Consider the following 20997-nt stretch of genomic DNA (forward strand, 5'->3'; position numbering starts at 1 on the left):
CCTTAATTGTTCCGGCCTAAATGTGACTCCAGAGCCACAACTGTTCTCTAAAGTTGCCTAACGAGTCACTATGTTAAGGACAGTTACAGAAAGATGCTAAAGCAACATCTACGTACCATGAATGATTTTTATAAAAATTATGTTTATCGAGATCATAGCACTGCAACATTTCAGCAGTCTGTCAAGTCCCACAATTGATTTGTATATTTGAATAGAAAATTGAGAAAAGTGCCTCTCACACAATTTTGATTTCCATTTATGTAAACCTCTTAACAGTTGCTGGATATAAGTAAGAAAAGTATACCATCATTGATTATTACTGAAGCACTAACATCACAATCAGGAAAATCACCATTGCCACCTATTAATGAGGGTAAGTAACCATTACATCTGCAATATGCTTTGGAAATTTTTTTTTTGTGAATTAGTTACTTGACATCCCTACCAGATGTTCCGATAATTTCATTCATTCTTCCTTCATTTACAATTGGTCGCATGGGCAACTTGTGATAATCTATAAAGTTACAGCAATGATTGGTCAGTTAATTGTGTTTTCATATTTTGAAACAACTTGTACATTTTATTTGCAGTATTTTTGATTAAAAAGATATAATCCCTAATAATATTTACATAAGCTCATGTACACGACTAATTTTTCATTAAGTATTTCATAATGTACTTTATTGAGGAGGGGCAAACAGTTATTTTGGATGTTGTGGCTGTTTTAATCTTGAATTCTTCAATGCACCATGTTTATTTCACAAGTGAAGTTAGAGGTCACAAAACTTTGCATGTAATATATTTAAAATATGGTGGAATTTTTCACCAGTTGTTTAGGCTTACAATCTTTTTGCCCATACAGTCATTGTTTCTGACATGCTATTTCGCTCAGTAGCAGCTACCAAATTTAATGGTTAATACAAGCATTCTTGCAAATAGAAATTCAGTGACATCAGTTGTATCTGTATTGATGTGTTATTTTAGCCAACCTGTAATGTATTTCTGCCGATCTTAGCAATCTTAACTTGTTAAAGTAGTTGTGGAACCACAAAGTCAATTACAGTTTTCATGGCAAGACAACATTAAAAATAAGATGAAAGCAAAAATAGCAACTCCTGTACTGGTTGCTTCCTTTATCATGTCTGTTCTGAAAACTCTCCTGATATAAAGGAAGGGTCATTGCCTATAATGCTGTGAAACAAATTTGTGGAGGTGAAGGGCTCAATTTTCCCAGGGTCAAATGCAACACACAGCACAGCAAACAGTAAGGTTGGTGACCTTTTTTGTATTCCGCAAGCGTCAGGGTCACCACCTTCTCTCTGCTACTTCATGTTCACAGGGCCACACCACTTACTCTAACTCAACTATCACCAAGACAAATGGGCAACACGAGTTATGGCATGAGGCACCAGTTTGGTGAACTGGCACTATACTTACTCTTCAGCAAGCATATCCTTTCTTGGGCAAGGAAACCAAACTGCAAACAATATCTCTGGTGTGGTCTCACCAAGGCCTTGCACAGCTGCAAAAAGATAAGCTTGCACTGCATTCAAATGCTGTTGCAATAAGCATCTCTGTACCATCTGCTTGCTAAAGTTCTTGTTGCACTTGCTTTCAGTGACTGGTGTACAAGGATTCCCAGGTCTTTCATACATCAATTTATCACCGTTAAATAATACTCTGCCATTCGGCTTTTCCGACCAAAGTGGGTAACTTCACACTTGTCCATATTAATTGCACCTGCTGTGTATTTTGAAAGCTATTGTTATTTTGTTATGCACAAATGATGAATTTCTCTTTTTAATGTGGCACCAAGTAAACAGCTTCTGTTTTACTGATATATTTCGCTAAGTAGTTATTGATCTTGTTAGTTGCAATTTTAGCAAACATGTTTGGTGCAGGGAAGAATATTAGAAACAAATTAACCTTTAATAACACTTAAAAGTAGTTAATCTGACCAGACTGAGTAGTTTTGCATAAAACATACATTCAAATGTGGTAATATAAAATTTGATTCTAATAAAGATCAATTGGTCTCTAATGTAACAACACAGCTATCCAAATAATGTTGCTGGATATCCCAGAAGTGACACTGAATTTATCTTTTTCAAGTAGTGCTATTTTTATGTAGTCTGATATGTTACATATTTAATATTTTGTAGCAAAAATGCGTGTATATAAACTAGATGTGCAAAAACAAGTTGATATACTAGTTGGCACTATAAATGATTGAGAGTGGCTACAGCAGTGAAACAGGAGAAACTTTGCAGCTCTTTCCAACTAGTTTTCCAGTCTTTGCAAGTGGTTTGAGTGAAGAACTTAGCATGAGTTAGATGGATCCATTCACACAGCAGCAAGATGGGGGATCTTAGGTTGGAGTAATGAGGCTTCAGAGTCAGAGCTGTAAGTAGTGTATTCTGGCCTGGAAGAGCAAAAGGCAATATGTTGGCTTGATTAAAGTTATCGGAGGAGTGAACTGGTATGGAGAGGAGCCTGACCAGCCCAAAACTGGATGGCATGCTTCAGTGATATTCATTGATCTGTACTGTGGATTCCATGCACCAAGATTAGCAAAGTCAACTGTTGTGTTACTCGGTGGCTGAATAGGTTTGCTCTTGGTCGGAAAAGCTTCTGCCTCATTGCCAGAAGTTGAATTCCATTCTCAATGCACAGTGCAGAGCTAACAATGGCTGCTTAAGACCCAGTGGAGCAGACACACCTGCTGGTATTGTTCCACCCATTATATGGGGGCTAATAATGTCGAGAGTGGAATAGACACAACAAAACAGTGTTGTCAGCCTCCCTTCCAGAAAGATCCAAAGAGGCTCAAGTTGATGAGCACCTTCTTAACACATTGTCCAGCCTATAAATTGTAACCCTAGAGCTGCCAACTTGCTGATTTGTAAACACATCTATTGATGAAGAACATTGTTTATCTGATGACCCAGAGGAATTCCTCCCATAAGGACACAGTGCAACATGTCTTATTATGCCACAATGGGGGTAGCGAGTTTTGAGAAGATTTGTAGCTCAGGTTGAGGTTCTGGATGTGAGTTTGCTTGCTGAGCTGGAAGGTTTTCAGACGTTTCGTCACCATTCTAGGTAACATCATCAGTGAGCCTCCGATGAAGCGCTGGTGTTATGTCCCGCTTTCTATTTATCTGTTTAGGTTTCCTTGGGTTGGTGATGTCATTTCCCATTCTTTCTCTCAGAGGATGGTAGATTGGCTCCATATCAATGTGTTTGTTGATGGAATTCCGGTTGGAATGCCATGCTTCTAGGAATTCTCGTGCATGTCTCTGTTTGGCTTGTCCTAGGATGGATGTGTTGTCCCAATCAAAGTGGTGTCCTTCCTTATCTGTATGTAAGGATACGAGTGATAGTGGGTCATGTCGTTTTGTGGCTAGTTGATGTTCATGTATCCTGGTGGCTAGCTTCCTGCCAGTTTGTCCAATGTAGAGTTTGTCACAGTTCTTGCAAGGTATTTTGTAGATGATGTTCGTTTTATTTGTTGTCTGTATAGGGTCTTTTAAGTTCATTAGCTGCTGTTTTAGTGTGTTGGTGGGTTTGCGCGCTACCCTGATGCCAAGAGGTCCGAGTAATCTGGCAGTCATTTTGGAAATGTCTTTGATGTAGGGGAGAGTGGTTATGGTTTCTGAGCCCGTTTTGTCTGTTTGTTTGGGTTTATTGCTGAGGAATCTGCGGACTGTGTTCATTGGGTACCCATTCTTTTTGAATACGCTGTATAGGTGATTTTCCTCTGCTCTGCGTAGTTCCTCTGTGCTGCAGTGTGTGGTGGCTCGTTGGAATAATGTTCTCATGCATCTCCGTTTGTGGGTGTTGGGATGGTTGCTCCTGTAGTTCAGTATTTGGTCCGTATGTGTTGTTTTCCTGTAGATGCTGGTTTGAAGTTCCCCATTGGCTGTTTGCTCTACTGTGACATCTAGGAATGGCAGTTTGTTGTTGTTTTCCTCCTCTTTTGTGAATGTTATGCCAGTAAAGGGTATTATTGATGGTCTTGAAGGTTTCCTCTAATTTGTTTTGTTTAGTGATGACAAAGGTGTCATCCACGTAGCAGGCCCAAAGTTTGGGTTGGATGATTGGCAGAGCTGTTTGTTCGAGTCTCTGTATTACTGCCTCTGCTAAGAACCCTGATATCGAAGATCCCATGGGTGTACCGTTGGTTTGTCTGTAGATTTTGTTATTGAAAATGAAGTGGGTGGTGAGGCATAGGTCCACTAGCTTGATGATGATCATCATCTGACTGCTAGACTACTTGGACCCCTTGGCATCAGGGTAGCCCACAAGCCCACCAACACACTAAAACAGCAGCTAATGAACTTAAAAGACCCTATACAGACAACAAATAAAACGAACGTCATCTACAAAATACCTTGCAAGAACTGTGACAAACACTACATTGGACAAACAGGCAGAAAGCTAGCCACCAGGATACAAGAACATCAACTAGCCACAAAACGACATGACCCACTATCACTCGTATCCTTACATACAGATGAGGAAGGACACCACTTTGATTGGCTTGTCCTAGGATGGATGTGTTGTCCCAAACAGAGACACGCACGAGAATTCCTAGAAGCATGGCATTCCAGCCGGAACTCCATCAACAAACACATTGATATGGAGCCAATCTACCATCCTCTGAGAGAAAGAATGGGAAATGACATCACCAACCCAAGGAAACCTAAACAGATAAATAGAAAGTGGGACATAACACCAGCGCTTCATCGGAGGCTCACTGATGATGTTACCTAGAATGGTGACGAAACGTCTGAAAACTAACCTTCCAGCTCAGCGAGCAAACTCACATCCAGAACAATGGGGGTATTTCAATAGATTCAGAATTGCTATTGGTTGTGGCAAGCCCCTTAAGTGGAGTTGGGAAAATTAATTCCCAATTTGCATTTATGGAAAAGTATCCCAAATGATGGACTGTCTCCTAGAGTGCCTTTTACTACCAGAGCCATATAGCCCTGAAAATTTGAAGGTGTTGAAGTCCCAAGCCAGAAACTGCATGGCATAGTGGTGAGGGAAGAAAGAACAGGAGGGGAGAATTTGTTTTAATTTTTTTTGCAATAATATTAACATGTTTCTTTAGAGTTGATGTTGCAAAAACTGGTGATACTGTTGCATTCTTAAATAGGCAATTAAAGGGAATGCACTTTATGAAATAGTAGGTATTCAAGCACAAAACTAGCAACCTCAGAACTGGGTTCTTGCTGGATTTTTGATCTTGCCTTGGGTCAAAGGTCACTTGGGCTTCACTGGGCACAGGAAAAATGGGGCACATAGCTATAATTAGTCAGTGAAGCAATATCTAGTTAAACAACCTGGCAAGTTATTTAATTCACCTGATAAATAAAATTGATGCATAGCAGCCTAAAAGAATACCTTATTTTCCAACCTTGTTAGTCTTTGAATAGCAAGATTTGGGACAATGCACTGGTAGTTTCTAAGAACATATTATAAAACAGTTTCCGTTTATTACTTTAGTGCATAATTATCATTTACACTCCAGTTGAGTAAATATTATGAATGTGATTGATTGATTCAATAGCTTTCTGTGCTATACTTCAAGAAATGCTTCCAGAATGTGTAGAAATAAATTACTTTCAAATTACATTCTTAGTATACTGAAAAATAAACAGAGAAAGGTAGCTTTTAACAATTTTTTAAATGTTTTGCAGAGCTCAAGAATTTTCAGCAATCTGGTTCACCCCAACCTGTTACAGTTGGACGCTTTGAAGTTTTGAAAACTCAAGAGCTAATCAAACACGGCTCTCAACTAACAAATCAGGATGACAATAAACCAGATCATTTAGTTCCTGATAACTGCACCGCTCTGAAATCAGTTACAACTCCCGGGGAACCAGTGTTGGACAGCAGATTGAGTATTGCAGTGCAATGTCAAAGAGAGAGCAATTCAGGGACATGCTTATCCACCCATGCTCTGCAGCCTTCCTTGGGAATTTCTGAGGCTGCTACTGACAATCTCTCTCTAGACAGTAACAAAGTAATGATCAGTTCAGGAGATGAAAAGCAAAATACAGATTCCAAACAATCAGATGATAACACTGATTTGGTCCCAGTGCATGGATGGGTTCAGTATTCACGGTCAACTGTCTATATAAGCAGTGACGATTCTGAAAGTGATGGTGATGAGATATTTGAAGAATTACAAAACCTAAGAGAAAAGTAAGTTGTTGACTTACATCTATGAGCCATTTGTTCATGATGTACCCAATTTTGTTGAATCATAATTTGTCGTTTGGAAGATGTTTTCTGAAGTTAAATGCAAATCTGCAACACATTTCACATTTTTAATTTTTAAGCAATGCAAGCTTTATTTGTTTGCTTTAGTTACTAACGTCAGTAAAAAAAATCGACATCTGTATTAGATACTGAAGAAATGTTTAGTAAAAAATTTAAAAAGAGTATATAATACTATCAGTTTAGTTCAGCACTAACTACTGGATAAGCTCCTACAGTGTCCTGCGTGATTAGGCAGTACTTTTAACAGGAGGTCATTATACCAATGGAAATTGTTTTGGCTTAATTGCTGTTTGGTGAGGTAAATTTGGAAATTGCTCAAATATTTCCAGTCAAAAACAGAACAAGCATTAGATGACTGCCATCATTTTTTTATTTAAATATACATTTTAGATTGACATCTAGGTGTAACCTGCAGAAAACCATAATACTCCAACTAGATGTGCAAGCCCATTTCTTTTGAAAACAGTCCTAGGAACTGCAAGAGTTGGAGTTATTTATAATTTAATTCATTCACCTGGAAAAGGTGATGCCGCTGTCACAATATATGCTCTGTAGAGAAAACAGCATCCTTATATTTCAGTGCATCTAATTAGTTATTGACTCTGTAATATCACTAAGTAAACAGACTAATTAAAGAACTAGTATAAATTTGCCAATCAATTTTGCTGTAATCAATATGGAGGCTGAAGTCGAACCAGTAAATGCCAGAAATCATACTGTTTCAGGCAGTGTGTATAGAGAGTGAGTTATTATTCCAGGTCATTGACCTATCATCAGAACTTCAGTCCAGCTGCAATATCCAAATTTTCTTTATGGATGTATGGTTTCACTGCTTTGAGAGAGGGATAATACATTTCCGGAAAGTTAGGATACAGTTCATACGGACAGCTCTGTTTCCGTTTCTACAGGTGATGCCTGGCCTGCTGAGCATTTCAAGCATTTTCCAGGATGTTAGATTTCCATTATCTACAATATTTCCCCTTTGATTTAGAAGCTGAAGTATTTCTATTAATCCAACAGACATATGGCAGAAGTTCAGAGGTTGCAAGCAATACAGAAGAAGGAGATAGAGGAACTGTATGAAAAGATGGGTAAAGTACCTCCTGCTGGAATAGTATCACCTGCTGCAATATTGACTGGAAGGCAAAGACGTTTATCTAAAGGCAATTTTAACCAATCCCGCCGCAACAGCCTGCAACGACTTGAGACTTTACAGCAAGCAGGTATTTATAATAGCTTAAAATTATTAACTTAAGACTAGAAGATTTACTTTGTCATTTACATGGAATTGTGTTTACAAGGTAACTTCATTCAGACAGCTTAAAAAAGTACAAAAATGTTTAATCATTATGCATTGTTGATATCAAGCACATTTATCAGATCACATGACACATGGATTACAAAAGGCATTTAACAATGCTGTAAATTCCCATCAATATTAGAAAACATTTCAAGATGCTTGATAGCTTAGCATCTACTTTATTTCTATTGAGAAGGTTGATCAGAAGCTTAATCAAAAAGATGTATTTATGGGGAGTTTTAAAGGTGGAGTGTGAGGGAGGTGTAGACTGGGAATACTATATCAAGAAGCCAAAGTGGGAGAATGCACTGCTTTCAATGGTGAGATCAAGCAAAAGGGCAAAGGGAATTCCAATAGGCTAGATTTAGAGGTACAGAAAATAACAGGGTTTGTGGATCGGGTGCAGTTGCAGAAATTAAAGCAGGTTACAGAGTTATGGAGCCACATGGCCATTTAAAGAGAATGACAATTATAAATGTGAAGTGTTTAGAGTTTGGGAATCAATGTCAACTCTAGAATTATGGATGGTTAGAGCTTGACGCAGTTTAACAACAGAGTTTTGGTTGAAGTGAGGGATGAGATAGCATTTCAAACATTCAACTGATCTAAATTCTCAGGTGAAGATCCTAGATCCCCAGCTCTGTTGCAATATCTAATTGTTTAAGTGTTAGATCAATTTGGCCTTTATCGCTATAGCCAATACCATGTGTTGGTCACAATATGAAGAACTTCTTGACATCAGTGTAATGTTTCAGATCATTATGCAGTTTCAATATTTAACTCACCCATGGAAATTTGTGAAAAGTCAAATTACCATTAACTGTTCCTGCTATAATTTAAGTATTGTTAAAATACATAGTAAATATTAACATATTATAGAAATCCTCTTTTGTCATTCTGGTTGTCTTAGCAAATCTTTAGTCAGTGTGGTCTACAATCAATCCGCAAGGTTCAGTTTAAATTCATGTACCAGGGTGCCTATTTTCCTTCCTTGAGATAAATACTTCAATCATGTGACAGAGACATATACATGTATGAATAATTACAACATACGTGAAAATGTGATCAAGCCTGGCTGTGCAGATACATTCTATCTACAACAGCCCTTTATCCAAATATTATCCACAGACACACCAGTGTAAGTAATAGGAAAATGCAAAACACAGTGGGAACATGTCATAAAAATTTTAAGAGTTCAGAAATCTTATGAACTCTTCGCCATAAGTAATATAAACACTTTCTTTAAACATCAGCAAGAAAGGATGTATGGGCTATTGTAACAGTGCTATGTTTTAAATCTCAATTTAATACAAAATATTCAGTCATTTGCTTTGAAAAGAAAAATAATTGTGCATTCTCATTTGTTGTCTAATTAAATGGAATTTGTTTTTAGTTTTGGTATAATGCTGTTGAATTCACATGTGTAAAGAAACGTTTGAGATTGAAACATTGTATGTTTATCATTAGAATAGTCTTTAAATATTATAGCAATATCTATGTTGAATATTTGCAGGATTCAGTAGAAGAAATTCCTTAACGGGTAGTTGCAGCTCACAGGATCAACGCCAAACACCATCCACTGTTAGTGGAGGTTACTTTTCCTAAATTGATCTGAACTATCAATCATCAAAAACTAAGCTTCTGTAAAATAGGTCTATATGAAATTGATCAATGAATTGAGAAATACATTATGCTCCAATTGGAATAAAGATCTGTCATTGCTATGCTTTGAATAGTCTGCCTACAAATATCACCCATCAATGGACCCTAACGAATAGTTCCTGTTTCACTTGGAATCTAATATGCACGCTATTGTCTGTTTTCATATAAAAATCTTAGTTTTGTATAAACCTATGCCTTCAACCGGATATTCAGAAATATTTCAGATGACCCTCACCATGAATTTGCTGTGGCACAGAATGAAACCCCTCTTATTACCATCACATCACATCACAATATGCACTGCACTTTTTCTTCTAGGTACTAGTTTCTGGGAACACAAGAAAGCATGTCACAGTTTTAAGCAGATAATATTGTCTGGCCTGAAATGCTTCAAATATGGTCTGTTTTAATCAGATTCTGTTAACAAAAATCTATTTTTCTGTTTCTGCTGATAGACCGAGAATAGATAAGAATTGTTGTCTTTTTAAAGTTTTTGTTAATCCTACAATGTAACGACAACTTCAAACTTGAATCCTAGGTGCTAAGCAACCAATAGAAATCACTTACATATTTTTGTATTAAAATATACTCTTTCACTGTGACATTGTAAAAACTGACTTTATTCACTGTATGTATATATGTAAAAACTGTGTTGAAGCAGCAAACTGTATAATGATTACAATGAGGAGATTTCAAATTTTAAAACGAGAAGCAACTTGCTCATCTGGAAAGTTTTTTTTGCGCTCTGTTGTAAATAACTTTAAAAGCTTAAATATTTCCTTCTACTTGCACAACTACATGCTCATCAAATGCCAAAGCATTATTGTATCTAAGATATTTTATAAAATATTTAATAGTGTCTAATATCAAAGCTTTGGAATTCAATGTACATCTCAGAATTACAAAAATAATGAAAGCTACTAAATCCTTGTGGTTCAATTTATTGATTATGAATGTTTAAACCTTACGGAGATGGAATTTTATAAAGTTGCTGAGTAATTTTTTGGGGATTGTAGTGTGCACTTCAATAAACTTACAAATAACCTGCAATACTGGCCATTTGGCCTCAAAGTTGAGTGACCGCTTGTTTTGTTTCAACTTCATTTTACCATCCTAAATGTAGAAAAGTCACTTAAAATAAGTGTAAATAGTAACACAAGGTTTCAAACACACAGGTTTATACTAGGCCTAAAGTGAAAGGACCAGGATAATTAAGAACGACAACAAAAAAAAACTTCCTGCAGGTTGCTGATGGAAAGAAGTCCACATTCTTAGCGCAGACTTAATTTTGTAGAAACTAACAAGTTTATTTCCAACTTTAGTTGACAAGCTATTTTAATAAAATTAGCTTCAGGCCTTACCACCTCAATTCTCCTATCTACCTACTATATTACAACAATCAATCTGTAAAAATGGTAAGTTGGGAAATAAAATTATATAGATTAGAAGAGCCATGGAACTGCCCGTGTGTTTGAAGGGATACTTGTTTGTGAGTAACATTTAGAGGTGGAAATTTTGTTGGAATACAGGGTGTATCAAAATCATAAATGCATTCTTTATAAACTTCTGTATGGTATTGTTAATGGAAGGAGATTTCTTCACTACCATTTGAGATTTTATGTTTGAACAATCTATTGCAGATATAATTATTAAATGAGTGAATCAAATGATTATGTTTCTGCCTTTTTTGTTCGATATCTTACCTCCTAGTTTAAATTAAGCTCCCAGGAGCTTCTCAAACTAAATTAAAACCGTTCAATATTTCAATTTGAGACAAAAAAGCCCCATCTAAATTAATGTATTAGTTGAGAAACATACTTTAAAGCCACACTAACAACAATGTACAATTTTTACAATGGATGAAGATGTAAATAACACTGCATTAAATCTATAAAAGTCATAAATCATACAGCGCAGGAACAAACCCTTTGGTCTAACTTGTTTGCACCCATCTGACCTAGTCCCAACATTTGGCCTATAACCCTCTTTAAACCCCCACGAATTCATATATCCATCCAGATGTCTTTTACATGTTGTAACTGCACTAGTCTCCACTTCCTCTGGCAGCTCATTCCATACATGCACCACCCTCTGCATGCAAAATTTGCCCCAGACGTCCCATTTAAATCTTTCCCCTCTTGCCTTAAACCTATGCCTCTTAGTTTTGGACCCCAACCCCACCCAACCCACCCACCCCACCCCTGTAGGAAAGACTGACTATTCACCCTATCCATGTCCTCATGATTTTATGAATCTCTATAAGGTCACCCCTCACCCTTCAATGCTCAGGGAAAGAAGCCCCCTCCTATTCAGCCTCTCCCTAAAACTCAAACCCTCCAGTCCTGGCAACATCACTAAGTCATTTCTGCACGCTCTCAAGCTTAACAACATCCTCCCTATAGAAGGGTGACCAGAGCTGTATGCAGTATTCCAAGTGGTCTCACCAATATCCTGTACAGCTGAAACATGATGTTTCACATGACTCCTATACGCAATGTTCCGACCAATGAAGACAAACTGCCAGTTTTCCTCAGACCAGCCACCTCTGGAACTTTTCTTGTTTTATGTTGTGTCACACTCCCATTTAAAATTTTTATTCATTATCAGTCCACTGCTGTTGAAGTGTAGTCAGTGTGGTTATACAGTAGCTGATGTGCATATTAGCATAGGTCCCATAAATTAGAATGAGATTGACAACTTGATCTTGCAATAGTATCCTTGCGAAGCTCTTTGGGCATTATGTTAAAGAAGCGATATAAACGTAGTTTCAATGCTGTATGGCAGATGGGTGTTAGGCAGGAAACTAGAAAAACTCAAGATCTTTCAATAGTGATACAATATCTTTTCTGTCCACCAACACTGGCAAACAGCGCTGTATCAGAATCTGTTCACACATACAGAAGGCTACAAAACATAGTTGCTGATTTACTAACATAAAACATAATTATTTTCTTGAATACAATACATTATAAAAATTGGGTTTTAATTTCAACTTACTTACCATAATATTTCACAATAATAATTCTTGAGTCGTTCAAATCCAGATACTATACAACTGTGTTCATTAATGAAGGACATGTTCAACACCAAAATGCAACATTAACACTTCTCAAGTTTATTCAGCAATTGTAAAATTTGAGAATTGTTCATCATGTCCCAAACTTTTAACAGAAAATACCATGTAATTTCAACATCAGTGTGGCAATGATCTTGATGAGCTGGCCTCTAGAAAAGTTATTAGATTGCAGTTCTTTTTCCATGCTAGGGAGTGGAAAGAGGAGTATATTGGCCGTTTGAGGCAAGAGCACAATAATTCTTTTAAAGCAGAGACAAAGACAAAAGGCTTGTTGCTGTTGTATCGGTGCTCTTTACTACAGTTCCCAGCCTTGATTTCAAATCGGTCCAGGGTCTCATATCTTCCTACCTCTGTAACTTCATCTAGCCATACAATCCTCTAGGATCTTATTCTACTGTACATAATCAAGCTGTGCACTGCAACAGACACAAGACACAAATCCATTTATCTCCCTAACTTCGTTCTGATTGCCTCTGCGCTCCATCTCTGCCCTTCCCCACACTACTTTTCCTTCCCACCCAGTGTTCAGCGTAGATACCACCTTTTCCGAGCTGCCATCAGTTCTGAAGAAGGGTCACTGGTCGTGAAACATTAAGCCTGCTTTCTCTTCCAACATGTTTTTGTCACACATTTGACTGAGTGTGGCACTCTAGCAAAATTTGAGACAATGGGAATCAGGGTGGGAAACCTCTGTTTATAGAGTGACATGTGGCACAAAGGAAGATGGTTATGGTTGTTGGATGTCAGTCAATTCAGCTACAGGACATTTTTGCAGGAGTTCTTCAAGGTAATCTTCTTGGCCCAACCATCTTCAGTTGCTTCATCAATGACCTTCCCTCCATCATCCAGTCAGAAGCAGGGATGTTGGTTGATGACTGCACAATGTTCTGCACCATTCACAATTCCTCAGACACTGAAGCAGTCTACAATAACCAGACTTGGGCTGACAAGTTGTCACATGTACCAAACAAGTGCCAGGCAATGACTATTTCCAACAAGAGAGAAGATAATCTTTATCTCTTCACATTTAATGGCATCACCATTACTGAATTCCATCACTATCAACAGCCTGTGTGTTTGCCATTGACCAGAAACTGAACTGGACTTGTCAGATAAGTACTGTGGCTACAAGAGCAAGCTCAGAGGTTAGGAATCTTGCAGCAACCAGCTCAGCACCTGACTCCCCAAAGCCTGTTTACCATCTATAAGTCACAAGTGTGATGGAATACTCCCCATTTGCCTGGATGAATGCAGCTCCATCAACACTCAAGTTTGACACGATTCAGGATAAAGCCGCTTACCTGATTGGCACTACATCCAGAAATATTCATGCCCTCCACCACTAACATTCAGTAGCAGCAGTGTGCTCCTTCCGCATGATGTGCAGCAGAAATTCACCAAGGCTTTTTAGATAGCACCTTCCAAACCCATGAGCACTACCATCTAGAAGGGCAAGGGCAGCAGATACATAGGAACATCACCACCTGAAAGTTCCACTCTGAACTACTCTCAATCTAGATTTGGAAATATATCACCATTCCTTCAATGTTACTGGGTCAAAATCCTGGAATTCCTTACCTGGGCGGATATGCCTGGGCATTGTGCATGTACCTACGCCAAATAGGTGACAGCGGTTCAAGAAGGCAGGTCACCACTACCTTCCCAAGGGAAACTAGTCATGGTCAATGAATGCTGGCTTAGCCAAGGACACTCACATTCCGTGAATCAAAAAAAAATTAGAGATGGGCAAAAACTGCTGGCCTTGCCAGCAATACCCACATCCCATACAAGAATTTTAAAAACATGATTATGAAAATAACACTGTAGAGCTGTACTCATGTTAAGCTTAATAGCAGCCTGGAAGGTTAATAAGTTCAGTTCCATGATAAGTACTATGCATATATAGCTGCTCCGTAAACAATTCAGGAGTTGTACAGCGGGAGGAAAAAGCTAATCGGTGGCAACAAGAAAATCTTAAAGAGAACACTACTGTGGAACTGGAAAAAATGGAATCACTAAATTGATTTGGGTATCCTGCCACAAAAGTGAAAAATGTTCCTGTAGTCACAGCTTTTGAGAACATGAGCAGGTTTTTGCTTCTTCCATTTAAATACCTGTACGGTACCGATAACTTATTCATGACAAGGAGCTCAACATTATCAGTTCATTCATGCTAAATTTTTCAATTCTATGAAAAGTTTTTACACAGTGTGGACTTCAATTTCATTGAGATGGAATTAGTAGGACATGACATAACTTTTCATAATATGAATCATAACTTTTCTACTTTTCATTTCAAACTGTCAATAGGATAGGAAAGATAATTATAATCAAAGTTTATTACAGCAGCAAATGTATACATTTAATTTTGCCATATACAAGTCTCAGAAGTCATAGATTTAATAAGTTGTACCTTTGTTTAGACTAACATAAGATCACTTCTGGATAAAGGCAGTCAAAGACAGACACAGAAAATAAAAGCCTCTGTGCACTCTGAAAAATGTACATCATGATCCATGATGTTTAATTTCCGCTAATATATAATAGTTGCATAGTTGTTCAAATTAACCAGTCATAAATCAGAAATACACAAACTATGCAAACTAAGTGCTTCAGTTTACTGAATTCTTAGAATTACTTCTTGCTCGAACACCTTTTGCTTCTTCTTCCAAATCATCCAAAAAACGTTCCTGTGATACTGAATAAAATGTGTATCCATCTACGGAGATTATGAAGGAAATATACAAATACATGTTTGAATCTATTCAAAATCTAAAGCTCTGTTGGTGTAATTCAATTCATGAAATAAGATATAAGAAGCTCTTACCATTAGCATAACAGAAATCAAATATATCTCAGGTATTCTAATCCAAATAACTTAGTAATTTAGCTTAGCACTGCTGTTCCATTTGACAGCAAACAAAAGAAAGAAAAGACAGAAAAAAGTGTGAGAGCAAGCTAGCTATTAAAACAAAAGGAGATTGCAAGAGCTTTTTTTTAGGAATCTAAAAGGTGCACTGTTGGAAAATGAGACTGGAGAAGTAGTAATAGGGTGGAAAGAAATGAAAATGAAGAGGTACCTTATATCAGTTTTTGCAGTGATGATTCCAGCAATGTACCAGAACTTAAAGAACTTAAAGAGGTGAGTGTGGTGACCATCACTTACAAGAAGGTGCTGAGGAAGCTGAAAGGTCAAAAGGCGGAAAACCACCTGGACCAGATGTGCTACACCCCATAATTCCGAGGGAGATAGCTTAGGAGACCGTAGAGGCGTTGGTGGTAATCTTTCAGGAATCACTGGAGTCAGGGAGAGTCCCAGAGAACTGGTAAATGGCTAATGTAACATACCTGTTTAAGAAGACCAGAAACTATAGGCTAGTTAATCTGACCTCGGTCACTGGTAAGATTTTAGTCCATTATTAAAGAAGAGATTGCGAGTAATAAGAAGGGAAAGATAAAGTGGAGTCAGCACAGCTTCATAAAGGGGATGTCATGCCTAACAAATCTGTTAGAATTCTTTGAGGAGGTAACACGTTAGACAGACAGAAGAGAACACAATATATTTGGATTTTTAGACGTCCTTTAACAAGGTGCCAGATGGGAGGCTGTGAAATAAGAAAGCAGCCAGGGGTGTTAGGGTACTGGATTGAATAGTCGACTGGATGACTGGTAAAAGGCAAAGAGTGAGGATAAAGAGGTCTTTTCAGGATGGCAGACAGTGAATAACGGAGTTCCGCAGGGATCAGTGTTGGTACCAAAACTATTCACTGTATACACTAACAATCTGGATGAAGGAACTGAGGACATTGTTGCTAAGTTTGCAGATGACTCAAAGATAGGTAGAGAGTCATTGTTGAGGAAGCAGGAAAGCTGCAGAAGGAGATGCACATAATATGCAAGTGGGCAAAAAAGTGGCAAATGGAATACAACGTAGTAAAGAATGATGTTTTCCACAGTTAGGAAGAACAGAACCATAGACTATTTTCTAAACAGTGAAAGGCTTCAGAAATCCAAAGTACAAAGGGATTTAGGAGCCCTAGTTCAGGATTCTCTTAAGGCTTACAATGCAGGTTCAGTTTGCAGTTAGGAAGGCAAATGCGATGTTAGCAATAATTTCAAGAGGGCTAGTATACAAGAGCAGAGATGTACTGCTGACGCTGGACAAGCCTCCAGTCATAGTGCTTTTGGAATATTGAGTGCAATTTTAGGCACTACATCTAAGGAAGAATGTGCTGGTCTTGGAGGGGATCCAGAGGAGGTCCACAAGAATGATTCCTGGGGTAAAGTGTATATTTGTTTGTCATTGGGGAGTGCTGAGGATTCTTGGTCTGTACTCAATGGAGTTTAGAAGGATTGAGGGGGGTGGAATCTGAGAGGGTGAAATTTACAGAATACTGAGACGCCTAGATTGAGTAGACTTAGAAAATATGTTTCCATTGGTAGTAGAGAATAGGGCCTGGAAGAATAGCGTTAAGTGTGAAGGGATGACCCTTTAGAACTCACATACTGAGAGGAGGAGGAATTTCTTCAGCCAGAGGGTGGTTGATCTATGGAACTCATTGCTGCAGAGGGCTGTGGAGGCCAATCTTTAAGCATATTTAAGACAGAATTGGATAGGTTCTTGATTAGTAAGGTGATCAAGGGATACAGGGAGAAGCAGGAGAATGAAGTTTAAAACACATTATCCATTATCGAATGGAGCAGACTCGATGGGTCTGCTCCTGTATCGTATGATCTCTAAGGGACTAAAAGGTCTTGAGTCATAGTCACACATAATAGAATCAGACTCTTCGGCCTAACTTGTCCATGCTGATCAGGTTTCCTAAATTGAACTAGACTCATTTTCCTGAATCTGGCCCATATCCTTCTAAACCTTTCCTACCTGTGTATCTGTCCAAATATCTTTCATATGTTGTAATCGTACCCGCACGTCTACCACTTCCACACACAGTTCATTTCATATATGCATTACCCTCTGTGCAATACTGCTCTAGCTCATTTGTTTGAATACATGTACATTCCTTTGCTTGGCCTAGTTTTATCCTTTGATTTTTGGATATATCCGAAATGTCCACTTACTCAACTACATTCCTGTCCCATCTAAGTATCCAGGGGAGGATCCAGCATGATCACCTTCCAAGTATTAAAAATAAACTAAACTAAAAACTCTGCATTGTCTGGGTGCATTGTGGGAACACCATCAATTCTGTCACGTTGTGCACTGATATAGCAGAATTCAAATTCCCATCTGTCAAACAATCTTAGAAATTGCTGGAGGAACTCCACAGATTCAGCAGCACCCCTAGAGAGAAAACAGAGTTATAGTTTTGGGTTCAGTGGTCTTTCACTGCTGAACCTGCTGAGTTTCTCCAACAATTTACGTTTTTGTTTCAGTTTTCCAGCACTTGTAGTTCTTTGAGGGTTTTTTGCTAAGCCTCCTCCCTCTCACCCTTTTCCATCCTCTTTGAAAGTATGTATTTTCTTTTCTTCCTACTTGTCTTTTTTTATTTCCTCTTCCCTGCAACATTAATTTAAACATTTCTCTCACAGTAGTATTTCTTTTTCTGCTCGCAAAGAATTCCAGCACTGTTCACATGAAGCCCACCATCATGCACAGCTCCTTTTCTCCCAAAGGCTATCAATTTTACCAACATCCTTACTTATATCACCAGGGCTATATTACATCCTGTGTCGCACTGGGTGATGTGAATATTCTGAATTTCAGTGAAGTTAGGAAGGACTGTTATCTAAGGGTGCCAGAAGTGTGGAACACTTTCCCAAGGAGGTGACAAATGCTAGTTCAAATAGTATTTTTAAATCTGAGATGGATAGATTGCTATTTATTAGTTTAGGGAATTAAGCAAAATGAGTGGATCGAGTTTGAGCAGATCAATCATGATTCACACTGGAAATGGTACAAACCCCAGGGTCTGAAAAGCCTAATCGGGCTCCTATTGAAATAAGAAAATTTTATGTACATTCTGCTAATGCGCGGATAGGTATGGTGGCACGAAACTGCCGGAGAAGCGATACACCTTACAATTTTGTATCAGTGATAATGGGAACTGCAGATGCTGGAGAATCCAAGATAATAAAATGTGAAGCTGGATGAACACAGCAGGCCCAGCAGCATCTCAGGAGCACAAAAGCTGACGTTTCGGGCCTAGACCCTTCATCAGAGACGGGGATGGGGGTGAGGGTTCTGGAATAAATAGGGAGAGGGGGAGGCGGACCGAAGATGGAGAGAAAAGAAAATAGGTGGAGAGGAGTGTAGAGGTGGGGAGGTAAAGCCCCAAAACCCACCTCTTTCTCCGGTACATTGATGACTGTATCGGCGCCGCCTCTTGCTCCCCAGAGGAGCTCGAACAGTTCATCCACTTCACCAACACCTTCCACCCCAACCTTCAGTTCACCTGGGCCATCTCCAGCACATCCCTCACCTTCCTGAGCCTCTCAGTCTCCATTTCAGGCAACTAGCTTGTAACTGCTGTCCATTTCAAGCCCACCGACTCCCACAGCTACCTAGAATAGACCTCCTCCCACCTACCCTCCTGCAAAAATTCCATCCCCTATTCCCAATTCCTTGGTCTCCGCCGCATCTGCTCTCACGATGAGGCATTCCACTCCCGCGCATCCCAGATGTCCAAGTTCTTCAAGGACCACAACTTTCCCCCCACAGTTGTCAACAACGCCCTTGACCGCGTCTCCCGCATTTCCCGCAACACATCCCTCACACCCCGCCCCCGCCACAACCGCCCAAAGGGGATGCCCCTTGTTCTCACACACCACCCCACCAACCTCCGGATACAACACATCATCCTCCAACACTTCCGCCATCTACAATCCGACCCCACCACCCAAGACATTTTTCCACCCCCACCATTGTCTGCTTTCCGGAGAGACCACTCTCTCCGTGACTCCCTTGTTCACTCCACACTGCCCTCCAACCCCACCACACCCGGCATCTTCCCCGGCAACCGCAGGAAATGCTACACTTGCCCCCACACCTCCTCCCTCACCCCCATCCCAGGCCCCAAGATGACTTTCCATATTAAGCAGAGGTTCACCTGCACATCTGCCAATGTGGTATACTGCATCCACTGTACCCGGTGTGGCTTCCTCTACATTGGGGAAACCAAGCGGAGGCTTGGGGACCGCTTTGCAGAACACCTCCGCTCGGTTCGCAATAAACAACTGCACCTCCCAGTGGCAAAACCATTTCAACTCCCCCTCCCATTCTTTACATAACATGTCCATCATGGGCCTCCTGCAGTGCCACAATGATGCCACCCGAAGGTTGCAGGAACAGCAACTCATATTCCGCCTGGGAACCCTGCAGCCCAATGGTATCAATGTGGACTTCACCAGCTTCAAAATCTCCCCTTCCCCCACCGCATCCCAAAACCAGCCCAGCTTGTCCCCTCCCCCCTCTGCACCACACAACCAGCCCAGCTCTTCCCCTCCACCCACTGCATCCCAAAACCAGTCCAACCTGTCTCTGCCTCCCTAACCTGTTCTTCCTCTCACCCATCCCTTCCTCCCACCTCAAGCCTCACCTCCATCTCCTACCTACTAACCTCATCCCACCTCCTTAACCTGTCCGTCTTCCCTGGACTGACCTATCCCCTCCCTACCTCCCCACCTATACTCTCCTCTCCACCTATCTTCTTTTCTCTCCATCTTCGGTCCGCCTCCCCCTCTCTCCCTATTTATTCCAGAACCCTCACCCCATCCCCCTCTCTGATTAAGGGTCTAGGCCCGAAACGTCAGCTTTTGTGCTCCTGAGATGCTGCTGGGCCTGCTGTGTTCATCCAGCCTCACATTTTATCACCTTACAATTTGATTTGATCTAATCGCACAAATCAGCCTGTTAATGTACCTACGATTAACGCCCAAACTCAAGACATACTTTTACCTCCAATAAACCATTCAATACGTAAGGATACAGATGCCCAACACGATTGCCCCGATAGCTAAACCTGTAATTACATTCCTTCCGCTCCTTTTTTGCATGTTTTTATGCCATTGAGCCAGCTCGACTTTCTGCATGAACTCAATCTGCTCCTTGGTCAAATTGTCCCTTTTCGGGTCGACTCGTTTAGCAAACTCTGAACCTCCTCGAGAATTCATTTCCGCCATGTTGTCAAATCACCAACGAGAATTGCTTGCGGAAGGTCAAATACGGAAAGCTGAAGAGGGCAAATCAAAACAGCAACGCGATTTTGATCTACTTGGTAGTTTCAAATGATCAGATAACGGAGAAAACATATTGAGGTCCGAAATAAGACCAGATATGGAAAGTTGTTACCTTAGTTCAATAACTTGAATTAAATAAAACCAACGCTAATTATTTTACATATACTTAGACGACATTTGTAAAACAAAATGCTTGACCGAAGAAGTTGTTTTTAGGAAAAGAGGTCAAGTTTGGGGAAGGCATTCCAGGGCTTAGGACCAAGTCAACGAAATGGAGTTGTCAGTGGTGTGAATCAGCTGTCATGGATCCTCAAGGTAAAGAATTGGAGAGTGCAGAAATCTCACAGACATTTGCAGGATAGGCGGTTACAGAGTTAGGAGCATGACAATGGAGATTCAAAAACAAGGATGAGAGTTAAATCTAAATGAACATTGCCTGACTGGGAGACAATGTAGATCAGGGCACCTT

At 39.6% G+C, this 20997-nt stretch overlaps 2 protein-coding genes across 3 annotated transcripts in view; one reads left to right on the forward strand and one right to left on the reverse strand.

Annotated features, from left to right (window-relative positions):
• wnk4a (WNK lysine deficient protein kinase 4a) overlaps positions 1-10923 on the forward strand; it is a 73106-nt gene extending 62183 nt beyond the window's left edge. For both annotated transcript variants that reach the window (XM_048560357.2, XM_048560358.2), the window contains exons 16-19: positions 277-373; positions 5709-6216; positions 7315-7517; positions 9108-10923. In XM_048560357.2, the coding sequence (XP_048416314.1) occupies positions 277-373; positions 5709-6216; positions 7315-7517; positions 9108-9199 (900 nt within the window). In that variant the 3' untranslated portion in view covers positions 9200-10923. The remainder of the gene's footprint in view (positions 1-276; positions 374-5708; positions 6217-7314; positions 7518-9107) is intronic.
• A 1424-nt stretch (positions 10924-12347) lies between these two features.
• Positions 12348-20497, reverse strand: LOC125466307 (cytochrome c oxidase assembly factor 3 homolog, mitochondrial). The gene is made up of 2 exons (XM_048560646.2): positions 20279-20497; positions 12348-15051 (listed from the first exon to the last, which is right to left on the reverse strand). The coding sequence occupies exons 1-2, from the start codon at positions 20469-20471 to the stop codon at positions 14945-14947; spliced, it is 300 nt and encodes a 99-aa protein (XP_048416603.1). The 5' UTR covers positions 20472-20497; the 3' UTR covers positions 12348-14944.
• Positions 20498-20997: the final 500 nt, after the last annotated feature.

Source organism: Stegostoma tigrinum, chromosome 31, assembly GCF_030684315.1.
Source record: "Stegostoma tigrinum isolate sSteTig4 chromosome 31, sSteTig4.hap1, whole genome shotgun sequence".
In the NCBI taxonomy this organism is placed as follows: Eukaryota; Metazoa; Chordata; class Chondrichthyes; order Orectolobiformes; family Stegostomatidae; genus Stegostoma; species Stegostoma tigrinum.

Bases quoted from the DNA above. Each gene is read 5' to 3' on its own strand.
- LOC125466307 (XM_048560646.2), bottom strand. From the start codon at position 20,471: ATGGCGGAAATGAATTCTCGAGGAGGTTCAGAGTTTGCTAAACGAGTC. The intron at 15,052-20,278 runs GTATCCTTACGT...TAATCTCCGTAG, and splicing joins GGCAATCGTGTTGGGCATCT to ATGGATACACATTTTATTCA.